General features: G+C 41.4%; 1 protein-coding gene across 3 annotated transcripts in view; it reads right to left on the bottom strand.

The window, feature by feature from the left end:
• The window catches only part of nox4 (NADPH oxidase 4), a 58842-nt gene extending 44305 nt beyond the window's left edge, over positions 1-14537 (bottom strand). For 2 of the 3 annotated variants that reach the window (XR_014601369.1, XM_084065424.1), the window contains exons 1-4: positions 14234-14537; positions 11775-11870; positions 4680-4790; positions 144-228 (exon numbers count right to left, since the gene is read on the bottom strand). Coding sequence is in view for 2 of the 3 variants with exons in the window: in XM_084065424.1 (XP_083921550.1) it covers positions 144-228; positions 4680-4790; positions 11775-11870; positions 14234-14290 (349 nt within the window). In the remaining variant the exon portion in view is untranslated. Of the gene's footprint in view, positions 1-143; positions 229-4679; positions 4791-11703; positions 11719-11774; positions 11871-14233 lie in introns of those variants that run through there. The other variant, XM_084065425.1, reaches the window with a different exon arrangement.
• Positions 14538-16302: the final 1765 nt, after the last annotated feature.

Below are 16302 nucleotides of genomic sequence, written 5' to 3'. Positions count from 1 at the left end.
CTGGCCACACACACACACACACACACACACACACACACACACACACACACACACACACACACACACACACACACACACACACACACACACACACACACACACACACATACCCATGCATGCACACACACGCATGTTTTTCTTACCAGAGAAGATGCAGATAGCCACTCCACACGTCACGTGGAAAGTCTTGCTCTTGTCCAGCAGTCTGCGCGTCTTCCTGCCTGATAGCTGTGGTGTGTGTGTGTGTGTGTGTGTGTGTGTGTGTGTGTGTGTGTGTGTGTGTGTGTGTGTGTGTGTGTGTGTGTGTGTGTGTGTGTGTGTGTGCGCGTGCGTGAATGCGCGGGGGAGAGAGACCAATTAGAACAAGGAAGACTGTCTAGGGATTTAACTAAATCACTTAAACAATGTTGTAACCCAATGGTTCTAAAACATCTTCATGTCAATTATTTGGCCACGGACCCCCATTTGTAAACATTTTGTGCCATGAGAGAATATATGTCAACATTTGAATGGAATCTTGATTTGTCAACAGCTTGCAGATCGGCTATTTTTGAACAGCAAAATATGTAATAAGTGTTTAAACGGTTCCTCTTTTGCTGGGGTCCCCCTGGAACCCCATCAAATACCTCTCTGGAGTCCCTGGACCCCCACTTTGAGAATCAGTGCTCTAATCATATCACCAACATTCCATTTCACTCCCTACATTCTCCACCCTTCTCTCCCTCTGTGTCTCTGTCAATCTTTGACTCCTGTGACCTGGAATCTGGTCATTTTAGGGGCAAGGCCACTTGCCCTTTGGTGTTGTCCATTGTTTAGGGCACAAAGGCCAAATGTCAGGGCAGGAAGGCCATCAAATAAAACAAGATTTTAGTCCATTGAAATAATTAATTTAATTTAAGTGTTAAGAATGATTATATGTAGACTATATGTTTATAAGTAGACAGTGAAATAAATAAATTATGGTATTTACAATCTGATCCATGCGCAGCCCTGCACCAATCAAAGTTACTGGATTGGTTTAAAGATGGGGACTCAGGGGAGTTAAGAATACAGAATCTCAACAAAAGACACTGGTGTCTACATGACAAGAAAGAGACACTGGTGTCTACATGACAAGAAAGAGACACTGGTGTCTACATGACAAGAAAGAGACACTGGTGTCTACATGACAAGAAAGAGACACTGGTGTCTACATGACAATAAAGAGACACTGGTGTCTACATATTGACAATAAAGAGACACTGGTGTCTACATATTGACAAGAAAGAGACACTGGTGTCTACATATTGACAAGAAAGAGACACTGGTGTCTACATATTGACAAGAAAGAGACACTGGTGTCTACATGATAATAAAGAGACACTGGTGTCTACATGACAAGAAAGAGACACTGGTGTCTACATGATAATAAAGAGACACTGGTGTCTACATGATAATAAAGAGACACTGGTGTCTACATGACAAGAAAGAGACACTGGTGTCTACATGATAATAAAGAGACACTGGTGTCTACATGACAAGAAAGAGACACTGGTGTCTACATGATAATAAAGAGACACTGGTGTCTACATGACAAGAAAGAGACACTGGTGTCTACATGACAAGAAAGAGACACTGGTGTCTACATGACAAGAAAGAGACACTGGTGTCTACATGACAAGAAAGAGACACTGGTGTCTACATGACAATAAAGAGACACTGGTGTCTACATATTGACAATAAAGAGACACTGGTGTCTACATATTGACAAGAAAGAGACACTGGTGTCTACATATTGACAAGAAAGAGACACTGGTGTCTACATATTGACAAGAAAGAGACACTGGTGTCTACATGATAATAAAGAGACACTGGTGTCTACATGACAAGAAAGAGACACTGGTGTCTACATGATAATAAAGAGACACTGGTGTCTACATGATAATAAAGAGACACTGGTGTCTACATGATAATAAAGAGACACTGGTGTCTACATGACAAGAAAGAGACACTGGTGTCTACATGATAATAAAGAGACACTGGTGTCTACATGACAAGAAAGAGATACTGGTGTCTACATGACAAGAAAGAGACACTGGTGTCTACATGATAATAAAGAGACACTGGTGTCTACATGACAAGAAAGAGACACTGGTGTCTACATGACAAGAAAGAGACACTGGTGTCTACATGACAAGAAAGAGACACTGGTGTCTACATGACAAGAAAGAGACACTGGTGTCTACATGACAAGAAAGAGACACTGGTGTCTACATATTGACAAGAAAGAGACACTGGTGTCTACATATTGACAAGAAAGAGACACTGGTGTCTACATATTGACAAGAAAGAGACACTGGTGTCTACATGATAATAAAGAGACACTGGTGTCTACATGACAAGAAAGAGACACTGGTGTCTACATGATAATAAAGAGACACTGGTGTCTACATGATAATAAAGAGACACTGGTGTCTACATGATAATAAAGAGACACTGGTGTCTACATGACAAGAAAGAGACACTGGTGTCTACATGACAAGAAAGAGACACTGGTGTCTACATGACAAGAAAGAGACACTGGTGTCTACATGACAAGAAAGAGACACTGGTGTCTACATGACAAGAAAGAGACACTGGTGTCTACATATTGACAAGAAAGAGACACTGGTGTCTACATATTGACAAGAAAGAGACACTGGTGTCTACATGACAAGAAAGAGACACTGGTGTCTACATATTGACAAGAAAGAGACACTGGTGTCTACATATTGACAAGAAAGAGACACTGGTGTCTACATATTGACAAGAAAGAGACACTGGTGTCTACATATTGACAAGAAAGAGACACTGGTGTCTACATGACAAGAAAGAGACACTGGTGTCTACATATTGACAAGAAAGAGACACTGGTGTCTACATGACAAGAAAGAGACACTGGTGTCTACATATTGACAAGAAAGAGACAGTGGAGAAAGCAGGTCAGCTGGGGCATTAAGGGCACTGTGTCCATGGCCTTCGTGGCCTCCCTGAAATTCCTGCCCTACTCCGGTCCTTAAAAGAAAAACATCCATTTAAACAAGGAGAGAGAGCAACCCACATGCAGCCAAACAATATACTCCACAGAATGGTCCAAAACATGCAAGAAAATACATGTTGGCATTGGGAATGGCATTTCTATCTCATTACATTTTCTCTCCCTCTCTCCCATGTTCCTTGTCTCTCTCCTCCCATCTTCATTCCTCCTCCCCCCTCCCTCCATCCCTCTCTCACTCACTCCCTCTCTCTCTCTCTCTCTCTCCGCCCATGATGTTTTATAAGGGATGTGTTTTTTTTCAAAGGTTAAGCAGCTGCTCAGAGTCAATTATTGAGAACGGATGGGTAGATTTTCCTGAAAATTTGTGGGGATCATCATTTGGTCGCCTCAAAGGAATCGCTGACTTTTGGACTGAGAAGGTCAGTGGTCAAGGTCCGAATCAAGGCGGAAATGTCATCTTGATAGCTGGTCCATAGGGTTCGGGATCCTTTAGGATTTCAACGATTCCGGGTCCTTGACGATTCCCTCTTAACTCATTCCCTGCCAATGACGTCTTTTGATGTTTGTAAATTGAAAGGCCAGACCGCCAATGACGTCTTTTGACGTTTCTAGTTTTTTTTGGGTGTTTCCACTACTCTTCGCTAACACATGAGTGACCACTTCATCCCCATGGGGGCGTAACGGGACCTGGATATTGGACAGGGTTGAGAACCACTGGTATAGACCAACTTCAGAGGCCGACCTTTTCCAAGTGGGACCAGACACGAGGGCGTGGCTGCAGCACACTACTGAGATGGACATTACAAAAAAAGAAGAGTGGTTCCCCCACACATAATCAATTAGTTTAGTCTCGCTAGTCGCGCTACGAGTTAGAATAAAAGGATATACCAAACGATTAATTAGACGAAACGAAACAATATACCAAACTAAAGAAATCATAACCGAGGGGAATCATTTTGGAGGTGCACCGGCGGTCTTGGTTTCCGCCCTTGGTCCCACCGTGGGTTTTATATACCCGCTGTAGACCAGGATCAGAAAACGGATCAGAAAACCGGAAAAGGAACTGATTCCAGGCTACCTCTGAACTGACATGGCTTCAACCCCCCCCCCCCCCCCCCCCCCCGCCCCATGATCAAAAATGTTGTTAAGCCAAGTCATAATACGCTATGCGTGAAAAAAGCCCCCCCCCCCCCCACACACACACACACACTAGCACTGTGTTTGATAAACAACCAGCACACAACATGTAGAATTGCTTTGGTAGCCAGCCAGTTGAAGAAATTGCAGATTGACGCTAAAGTCGGCCATACCAGCCCTGACAAAAAAAGGACACCGGTAGTCATTTTTGTATGTCACAACAAAATGCCAGACGCCACAATAGAAGGTTAACCTTTGCTTTTATGAAATATCTGAGATCGTTAGGATTTTCGGTTGCTAGTTTGACCACTTAAAATACTTTGGTTATACCTATATAACCGAAAATAGGCTTTCTACAGGCTTACAACACGGCGCTCTGCGACGTGTTGTAAGCTTGTAGAAAGCCTATTTTCGGTGCACGGCAAGCTTCGATAGGAGGCATGCAGACTTCTATGGAATCCAAACGACTGAAATCAGTCGTGGCGACGGAGAACTTGAATCCATGTGATCTTTTAATGTACCCTACCGTGTGCGTTCCTCGGAGGTAGGTGAGCAGGGAGCGGCACATGGGCAGCAACACCAGGCTGCAGTTCAGGTTCAACACCGAAGCGGACGCCCGGCTAATGCACAACCCCAGCTGAAAAGACACACACGTAAACACACACACACACTTACTTTCTATACACTCTTGACACGCAGTGGCGGAAAAAGATGGGTTTTTTTTACTCAAAGGAGGAGTTCACCCAAAAAAAATCGTATTTTCTATCAATTACACACCCTATGAAGCCTTGATTTCATGGATTTATTTTTGTTTTTGTGGCATTCCTATGACAATAATTTGATGACCGTGTGTATTTCCGGTAGGAGACACAAATAATCGACTTTGTGTCTCCTACCGGATACATTAGCCGGTAGGAGACGGGAATCAAATTATTAGCTTAGGAATGCCACAAAAACAAAAAAGAATCCATGGATTCAAGGCTTCATGGGGTGTGCAATTGATAGAAAATAAGTCATTTTTTGGGTGAACTCCTCCTTTAAGTAAAAGTATCAATAATGTAATGAGAAACCCTCTGTTACAAGTAAAAGACCGGAATAACAAATGTGCTTGAGTAAAAGTACAAAAGTAATGGCATCATTCATCAAAATATACTTAAAGTACCAAAAGTAGAAGTACTCATTATGCAGAATGTCCCGTTTCACAAGTATCATTATATAAAATAAATATTAAAATCTTTTGAAAATAGCAAATCTGCAAGCTCACAACCCATCGCATCGCGACGCGTTGTGAGCTTGTAGATGCGTTATTTTCAAATAGCCAAAGTTTAAATAGGGCTGAAGTGGTTAATGTATGGTTTGTAAGAATAATCCAAATGTACAAAGCAACTAGTAACTAGTTTTCAAGTAATTGTAGTGAAGTAAAAAGTACAGTATTTGCCTCTGAGAAGTAGTGGAGTAGAAGTAAAAGCACTGAAATTTGGAAATACCTCAAAATTGTACTTAACTTATTTAGACCTGAGGCCGATTCTAAAAAAGGTTTTCTGAAACACTTTTTTATATTTATTTTTATGTATTTATTCAGAAATTACAACAAATGTATGTTGCTATATACTGTACATAGCAACAAGAACCCCAAAAGGGGTTCCTGTCCTGAAAGGTATAGTTACAAATAGGGGTTCCCGCCCAAAATGGGTTAAGTGCAATACTTGTGTACAGGTACTTAGTAACTTTACACCACTGCTGACACGCACGTTATTACTCAAATCTTTTGATTTGGGACATTCTTTTACCAAGTTGATGAATTGAGTACAAAATGGAAACAAGTCCTCAGGACTTTTTTTGTTATCCCTTTAGCGTTAACGTCTTACTGTACCTCGTGCTGTTTACATTTCTGACTAATAAATTATTCAATCAATCTTTCAACTTGCATGATTCATGTCACCTCTGAAAATAGAAATTGTGTTGCGTCCGGTATGAGCGCACGTTAACACTATAGGTACATGAAGAAGATTATCCAATGCACACTGACACACATACACCCACAAGACCCCGGGCTCGCATGCTGTACACGCACGCAAATACGCGCACACACACACACGCACATGCACACGCACACGCACACACACACACACACACACACACACACACACACACACACACACACACACACACACACAGAATCATACAGGTGACTGAGATAGGATCTTCTTTGTTGCGTTCCAAATCCCCATCAGCAGCACAGATACACTGAAAGCACACACACGTGTACACACGCGCACACACACACACACACACACACACACACACACACACACACACACACACACACACACACACACACACACACACACACACACACACACACACACACACACAATCCTTAAGGCCTCTGCCCAGGCATTCAGTGGAAGCCCGTGGCGTGCCCACACTTGCCTCTCGCTCTCCCATGTCTCCCAGAGGGGAGGGGATGAATAACTAACACATGCTGTACACACACACACACACACACACACACACACACACACACACACACACACACACACACACAGTCTGGCTTGGGCACCATCTGCCATGATGCTATCAGCTCCGAGTGCAACCAAAAGACCTTCAACTTTCCACTATTCCTTAGTACCTAGTACAGGGGTCTTCAACAGGGGATCCGGGACCCCTAGGGGGTCCTCAGAGTTACTACAGGGGGTCCGCCAAATCTTTGTGTGATATGTTTTTTTCCTTTTACATTAACCCCTTCAACCCTAGCATCCCTTTTCTGAGGAGAACTCCAGCCAAAAATAGCCGATCTACAAGCCCACAACGCCTTGCGCTGCGAGGCGTTGTGAGCGTGTAGATCGGCTATTTTTGGCAAAGAGGTATAGGTGTAGAGGGAAAAAAGAGCAGACCAAGTAAACAAAAAAAAGTATAATTTACTTGAGCACCTGCCCCTCAAAATGTCTGTGCACGCCACTGGAGGTCAACGTAGCTCCATAGCGTCCCACGGCCCAAAACACAGCATAACACCTCATGCCAGACATGAGGAATTCAATTCAGAGTCATTCAGTGTAAATCTGATACACTCCGTATCCCTTAACCCATTAAGACCGGGAAAGCATCTGTCATTTTAGATGTTATAACCACTTTAACCATTATCTTTATACTTGGGATATTCAAGCAGACCTGCAATTGTTTTTGAAAAATCGTGAATATTTGTGCAAATCTTTGAATATATATTTCTAAAGCGGACATTTGTAACTCAAATCTTTGCTTCTGGGGGATTCTACAAATGTCTTCTAAATCCTAACTTTTTTTTTTTTTTTAACTTATGTTGCTATAATCAGTGGTTCTCAAACTTTTTCATGTCAAAGCCCCCCTAAATGATATGTATTTGGCCGCAGGACCACCCCCCCCAAATATGTTGTTCCAGGGACCCCAGGGACCCCCCCCCTCAAAAATAGCAGATCTACAATCTCATATATCTGCTATTTTTGAATAGCCAAAGTATAAAATAATGGTTAAAGTGGTTACCCAGATGCGTTCCCGGTGTTAATGGGTTAATGGGGATATGTAGCTTTATAAAGAGTGTCAGGAATAGGCCGATGAGAAAATGAGTAGCATCAACCTGCTTCGTCACACAAACAACAAGGGATTGGTTCACTGGCACTGACGCGCGTGTGCGCGCACACACACACACACACACACACACACACACACACACACACGAACACACGAACGCACGCACACACATAAACATTCACTTGTGACAACAATTACGCCAACCCCTCACATGGGCAAGTGAGCATCACATTCCAGAATGTGAACTTAACAGACTGACTCTGCAGCGAGTGTCTGTGTGTGTGTGTGTGTGTGTGTGTGTGTGTGTGTGTGTGTGTGTGTGTGTGTGTGTGTGTGTGTGTGTGTGTGTGTGTGCGTGTGCGTGTGCGCGTGCGCGTGCGCGTGCGCGTGCCTGTGTTAAGGATGCCTACATTTATATGTATTTGGCTGCAGACCCCCCATCTGAAAAGGTTTTGGGCCAGGGACCCCCGTAAGAGAATTGTTGTAAATGTAACAAAATAATTCAAAAGCTGATCTATAAGCTCACAACGCGTCGCATCGCATACATTAAAAAGAGGATAGGGTGGACACCCTAGAACCCCGTCAAGGACCCCTGGGGGACCCCACTTTGAGGACTGGCGAGCTAGACTTTCCAGACACCGAATGCACTCTCTCTTTCTCTCTCTCTCTCTTTCCACACACACACACACACACACACACACACACACACACACACACACACACACACACACACACACACACACACACACACACACACACACACACACACACACACACACAGTCCATGGCTGTCTCAGATTTTATAGTCATAACTCAGGACTCATTAATAACATGCATGTAACAGATGGCCCTCCTGTACATGATATAAATAACCCTCCCTCAAGTCAAAAAGATACACTGGCTCCAGGTTCAGTAAAGACATTTTCAGTCAGCAACTTGTATTAACCTCAGCCAAAAAAGCATGATGTGTTTCCTCTCCATCCTCACAATACTATTATCATAACAATACTGTAAGAAAATTAATTTTACTACTTTTATCTAATCTGAGGATACTCTGGAGGTTTTCGGATGTCATAGGTTTGTCATAGGTTTGTCATAGGTTTGTCATAGGTTTGTCATAGGTTTGCAAGTATCAACAGTTGCAAACTGTTTATCGCAGTGGTTCTCAAAAAAGGTTTCATATAAGGACCCCAAATTGATGTGTATTTGGTCGCAGACACCCATTTTAAGATTTGCGTTTGAAATGTTCCCAATTGTTCAAAATATTTATATATAATATAAGATTTTCTAAAAAAATGTTTGCAAATAGCCGAATTATAGCTTTTCCTCCTTTTGCTGGGGACCCCCTGGAACCCCCTCAAGGACCTGTGGGGGTCCCCATACCCAACTTTGATAACCGCTGGTTTAATACAGACAGACACAGCTGGACTGCACTTCCTTTCATATTCGTATACACTTTCAAGGCTATGAGTGTCCTATGTCCCAACATGAGGATGTTTTTTAATAAGCCCTGGCCCCAGAAAGTCTAAATTCATATTATAATAGGATTCCAGAGCTATTATGATCCCATACACAAACGGATATATTATACCATGTAGCATTATGTGGACACTCCCTAGCTGAAATGATTTAATAGACAATTACATACCAGACTATCATCTGACTGGGACTTAACGGTGTGAATCTAAACAGACATGTTGTTTTACCATCCTCTCATTGTAGCAAATAATAGCAAGTAATAGACAGATTTATCCACTTAAAGTTATATTTTTTTTGTTACGTGTCTTGTTATTGTCTCTGTCGCGTGGAAATTCAAAAATAGCAAAAGTAGCAGATCTACAAGCTCAAAACGCGACATTCTGATAGCAATCATTGCTATAGTTTGTTCAGTAACCGGGGTCTCCCCGTCTCTCCAGCGGTTTATTAAACACAAAATACATTTTCAGGTTGGGATGCTACTTTCATCTAATCATGTAGGTCAGTATACCTTGTAGTCTTCATCACTAGTTGTTGTGTTCGGCCTCAATATGGAGGAGAAAGCAAAGATGTTCTGACAAAACAAGGAATATTACAGAGAATGTTTTTTTTGCGCCCATTCTGAAAGAATACAAGAATGCTCGCCACAAAACACGCTCGCCCCGGCCCAAATCCGCCGACCTCGGAACGGTCGCCACCAGGTTTTCCTAAACTTAACCTCAGTAAAACTATGCCTAAACCTATTCCTAAACGTAACCTCAGTAAAACTATGCCTAGACAAACCTTATTCCTAAACGTAACCTCAGTAAAACTATGCCTAGACAAACCTTATTCCTAAACTTAACCTCAGTAAAACTATGCCTAGACTAACCTTATTCCTAAACTTAACCTCAGTAAAACTATGCCTAGACAAACCTTATTCCTAAACTTAACCTCAGTAAAACTATGCCTAGACAAACCTTATTCCTAATCTTAACCTCAGTAAAACTATGCCTAGACAAACCTTATTCCTAAACGTAACCTCAGTAAAACTATGCCTAGACTAACCTTATTCCTAAACTTAACCTCAGTAAAACTATGCCTAGACTAACCTTATTCCTAATCTTAACCTCAGTAAAACTATGCCTAGACAAACCTTATTCCTAAACGTAACCTCAGTAAAACTATGCCTAGACAAACCTTATTCCTAAACTTAACCTCAGTAAAACTATGCCTAACCCTAAACCTATTCCTAACCTTAACCTCAGTAAAACTATGCCTAAACATAACCTTATTCCTAAACGTAACCTCAGTTAAAACTATGCCTAGACTAACCTTATTCCTAAACTTAACCTCAGTAAAACTATGCCTAACCCTAAACCTATTCCTAACCTTAACCTCAGTAAAACTATGCCTAAACATAACCTTATTCCTAAACGTAACCTCAGTAAAACTATGCCTAGACTAACCTTATTCCTAAACTTAACCTCAGTAAAACTATGCACAGACAAACCTTATTCCTAAACTTAACCTCAGTAAAACTATGTCTAAACCTAACCTTATTCCTAAACTTAACCTCAGTAAAACTATGTCTAAACCTAACCTTAACCTCAGTAAAACTATGTCTAAACCTAACCTTATTCCTAAACTTAACCTCAGTAAAACTATGCCTAGACAAACCTTATTCCTAAACTTAACCTCAGTAAAACTATGCCTAGACAAACCTTATTCCTAATCTTAACCTCAGTAAAACTATGCCTAGACAAACCTTATTCCTAAACGTAACCTCAGTAAAACTATGCCTAGACTAACCTTATTCCTAAACTTAACCTCAGTAAAACTATGCCTAGACTAACCTTATTCCTAATCTTAACCTCATTAAAACTATGCCTAGACAAACCTTATTCCTAAACGTAACCTCAGTAAAACTATGCCTAAACATAACCTTATTCCTAAACGTAACCTCAGTTAAAACTATGCCTAGACTAACCTTATTCCTAAACTTAACCTCAGTAAAACTATGCCTAACCCTAAACCTATTCCTAACCTTAACCTCAGTAAAACTATGCCTAAACATAACCTTATTCCTAAACGTAACCTCAGTAAAACTATGCCTAGACTAACCTTATTCCTAAACTTAACCTCAGTAAAACTATGCACAGACAAACCTTATTCCTAAACTTAACCTCAGTAAAACTATGTCTAAACCTAACCTTATTCCTAAACTTAACCTCAGTAAAACTATGCCTAACCCTAAACCTATTCCTAACCTTAACCTCAGTAAAACGAATACAAGAATACAAGAACCGCTGGGGGCGAGTGGTCTGCGGAAAGAAATGGGGGCGAGTGTGTTTTGAGGCGAGCATTCCGGTCAACTTCTGAAACCCTCCATATGACTGGCCACGACTTACACAAAATGAGAAGAAAAAGAAGTAAATGATATGTTGTGGGTTCTTACCCCAGCATCTTGTGGAGGTACAGTAGTAGTCTTGTATTGATAGTGTTTATATATATTTGTGAGGACTTACCCCCAGCATCTTGTGGAGGTACAGTAGTAGTATTGTATTGATAGTGTTTATATATATTTGTGAGGACTTACCCCCAGCATCTTGTGGAGGTAGTAGTATTGCTTTCCAGTGGAGTACATCAGGAAAGTTCTCATGAACATCCAGGTGTTGGCCCCCAGCCACAGCATCTACACACACACGCGCGCACGCACACGCACACGCACACACACACACACACACACACACACACACACACACACACACACACACACACACACACACACACACACACACACACACACACACACACACACGAACATCCACACATGCACATATGTAGAGAACAAACATGTCAACAGAAGAAGGAATTCTGCCATATGGTTACTGCAGTAGTTTTCTATATTTTTTAAATTGCAGAAAAAGATTTTTGTTTTTGTTAAAAAGCTATATGTTCTCATAGTTCTCATTACTATACAGTGTTTGTTCAGTAACAGGAGTCTCCATGTCTCTCCAGCTCTTTAATACACAGAAAATAAGTTTTCAGAGCATCATACCAATTGCATCCAATCAGGAGAGAGAACTCATATAGGACAAAATTGGAAGTGATGAAATAAAACCAGAAAAAAAAAACTGCAGACACATTTGGAGCTGGAACACAGGTAAATGGGTTCTCTCTCCTGATTGGACGTAATTGGCGACCCACCTGAAAATGTATCTTCTGTTTACTAAAGAGATGTGATTCCTGTTACTGAGCAAACACTCTTTCAGAACACCTTTACGTTCAGGGACTCCCAACTTGAAATGATTAGACCACAGATAGCCATTTGATACTATAGTTTATCTCAGAATATTTCTGTTGTCGGACATGATTAATTCATTCATGGACCACATTTTGGTCCAATACGGTGTGGCATTTTGGTCCAGAATTCGTTTAATGTCTATGTACTGTAAGCTATAGAGATAACAGTCAACCTTTGATTAAAATAGCCTCTTACATTCTCTAGTTGTATTAACATAGTAATAATGGTGAAAGATTCACTTATTTGGGGGGACCCCCTGGAAACCCCCCTTAAGGACCCCTGGTGGTCCTTGGACCCAACATCATTGAGAACCACTATGTTACTGCAAGCCTATTATTGTTTATGTTGAACTCAAGTGTGATGATATTGAATGATTAAATACCACAACTGTTGTCTTCAGCTCTGCACAGCAGCATTTCACATCAGCAACAGGAATTATACAGATCTACAGTAAACTGCATATCATATCATTTATAAATGAATAAATGCATAAGCAGAATCATACTTACAACTACATAACATGTGTGGGGAAAAAAGTATTCTACTCTCTGAGATTTTTCTGGGTGGAAAAATGTTTTACTTACCTAAAAGTATCAATACTGCAATGTAGAAATACTCTGTTTAGTAAAAGTCCGGAATTCAAGATTTACTTGAGTAAAAGAACAAAAGTATTGGTATCAAAATGTATTTATGGAACAAAAAAAAAAAAAAGTACTCATTATGCAAAATGTCCCATTTTCAAAGCTTTCAAATGTTTAAAAATCTTTTGAAAATAGCAGATTTACAAGCTTACAATGCATCGCATCATGACGCATTGTGAGCTTATACAGTATATCTGCTATTTTCAAATGGACGAAATGTATATAGGGCTGAAGTGGTTAATGTATGCTTTGTAACAATAATCAAAATCTACAAAGTAACTAGTACCTAAAGTTTTCAAAAAAATTGTAGTGGAGTAAAAGTACAATATTTGCCTCTGAGATGTAGTGGAATAGAAGTAAAAGTACTGAAAATTGGTAATAAAGTAAAATATACACTTGAGTACATGTACTTAGTTACTTTAGACCACTGTCACCGAGTCAAAGTTTAATGAAATGTTTTGAATCAGAACAACTTGCTAGCATAGGCTACTGGACCTGTTAACACAGTCTGACTCTGAGTGTGTAGGACATGGAACCAAATGGACCCTGCTACATGCTCAGAGTACATTATTTTAAAGTGTATCCCATTAAGTCAGTGGTGGAAAGTAACTAAGAACATTTACTCAAGTACTGTACAATTTTGAGGTATTCTTACTTTACTGAAGTATTTCCAATTGTCAGTACCTTGATCTACTCCACTACATCAAGGAGGCAATATTGTACTTTTACTCCAATACAATTATTAGAAAACTTTACAGTTACTTTGTAGATTTGTATTATTATTACAAAACATGCATTAACCACTTTATCTCTATATAATTTGGCTATTTGAAAATAGCAGATCCTCAGCTTGTAGAGCTGCTACTTTCAAAAGATTTGTATACATTTTGAACACATGTGAAATAGGACAATCTGCATAAAAGAGTACTTTTACTTTGGTACTTTAAGTACATTTTGATGCCAATACTTTTGCACTTTTACTCGGGCAAATTTCGATTACCTAACTTTTACTTGTAACAGAGTAGAAGTGGTATTGATACTTTTACTTAAGTAAAACATGTGAGTACTTTTCCCACCACTGCATAAAGTCCATGATATAAGCCTACATACCAGGATCAAGTGCTTTCCTCCCTCGTTGGCCAGCCAGCTTCGCACGGACACAACCATGATGACTTTATACTCAACTTCTGACCCTCTGTCTGTCTGTCTGTCTGTCTGTCTGTCTGTCTGTCTGTCCTCTCCTCTCCTCTCCTCTCCTCCACAGTCACCGCACTGAGTCCGTTATTATGTCGCCATTCTCTCTCTCTCTCTGTTCACCGTCCTGTGTGCTTCATGTTGTATTATGACTGACTGCTCACTGGGCTGGACTGCACGTAGCCTACCGACTGCTGCTCTCTCTCTCTCTCTCTCTCTGTCTCTCTCTCTCTCTCTCTCTCTCTCTCTCTCTCTCTCTCTCTCCGTCTCTCTCCGTCTCTCTCTCTCTCTCTCTCTCTCTCTCACCAGTGATTTCAAACAATCTACCCTGTGTGTGTGTGTGTGTGTGTGTGTGTGTGTGTGTGTGTGTGTGTGTGTGTGTGTGTGTGTGTGTGTGACTCTCTCTCTCTCTCTCTCGGTAGGGGGCGCATACCAGTTTCACACCTGTGGTAAATGAAGTTGCTTCTTGATTATGTAGAAGTCGAATAGCTACCACTTTTTATTTCAAAAACAATAACCAACACGTTTAATTGTTTAACAATGTTTAATTAATTTGGTGGAAATCACTTATTTATAGGCCGAAATAGAGTACAGAAGTCCTGACGTCACTTTCATCCCCAGGTTCGTAAAGTAATTTCGCTATGGAATATAAAAACATTGGGTCATCATCATAGAATCTGTAAGAATTGTGGTCAAAAAATAAACAAACTTGTCACATTTTCCAACCCGGAAGAAGGGGTGAAAAGGGAATATGCGCTGGGAGAGCAACTCCATACATTACATTACATTACATTACATTACAAACAAAATGTATGGCAAACCCATAGACATATAAAAGTAGACGCCTCCTCCGGCTCTGAGGCGTCTGTATCCCTCGGGCGCAAGTCCCCAGAACCCAGTGGTTTCATTGAAGCCAAATGGACATGCTGGCCATTCATGGTATTGCAGCTATGGGGCCTCAACATGAACGAGCGAAAACGTTTCGACCAATGGGCTCTACTCACGAGCATGCGTACGAGCTTGCGCACGGGGCTGCGCGCTTCTGTGACGCAAAACGCGTCACAGAAGTGACGAATTGGGCCCATAATAGGCCGCGCCCACCATATTTCACAACCCGGAAGAACGGGTGATTTAGGCATAGAGTTAAAAATAATAGAGAGGGCACCGGATATCGCCTCCCATCCACTTGCATTGAGTTGCTCACCCAGCGCATGAAGCGAATTCACCCCTTCTTCCGGGTTGTAAAGTGTGATGGGCGTAGCCTATTTGGGGCCACTGTGATACGTTCTGCGTCACAGAAGTGACGCGTTTTACGTCACAGAGGTGCGCGGCCCCGTGCGCAAGCTTGTGCGCAAGCTCGTGAGTCAAGCCCATTGGTCGAAACCGTTTTCGCTCGTACATTTGAAGTGGCCCCGTCCGTTTAAGCTGCAGTACCTACGAATGGCCAGCATGTCCATTTCGCTTCAATGCAAGCACTGGGTTCTGGGGGCTTGGATTTAGGCCCATGCGCTGGGTGAGCAACTCAATGCAAGTGGATGGGAGGAGATTTCGGGTGCCCGCTCTATTATTTTTAACTCTATGCTCGGGCGCCATATTGGAGGGGGCGAGGTTCCGCGTGCGTTGATTGATTGATTGATTGATTGATGTACTTTATTTAGCAAGACATGAGAACAACAGTACATGGAAGTACAAATTCACAATACAAGGTCTACTAAACTGGAAGACTCATTAAGCACTGAGCTTGTTTAAGATGAGATCCCTATGCACACAAATCATGATGACAACGTCACAGAAGGTTGGGTAGGCCAATCAGAGGTAGGCGGGGGCGGGTCTTTTCGTCCCAGCCCTTAACCCTTTAAGACTAGTCAGTTAGACCAGTGGTTTTCAACCTTTTTCGCATCAAGGACCCCCAAAATTGACAAATATTAGCCCAGGGACCCCCATTTGAAAAGATATGCCAGGGACCTAACAATTTAAATTTCTTG

Source organism: Gymnoscopelus microlampas (genome assembly GCF_963454915.1).
Source record: "Gymnoscopelus microlampas genome assembly, chromosome: 8".
Taxonomy (NCBI): domain Eukaryota; kingdom Metazoa; phylum Chordata; class Actinopteri; order Myctophiformes; family Myctophidae; genus Gymnoscopelus; species Gymnoscopelus microlampas.
Note: the sequence above shows the minus strand (reverse complement) of the source record. Positions and strands in the feature narration are given on the sequence as shown.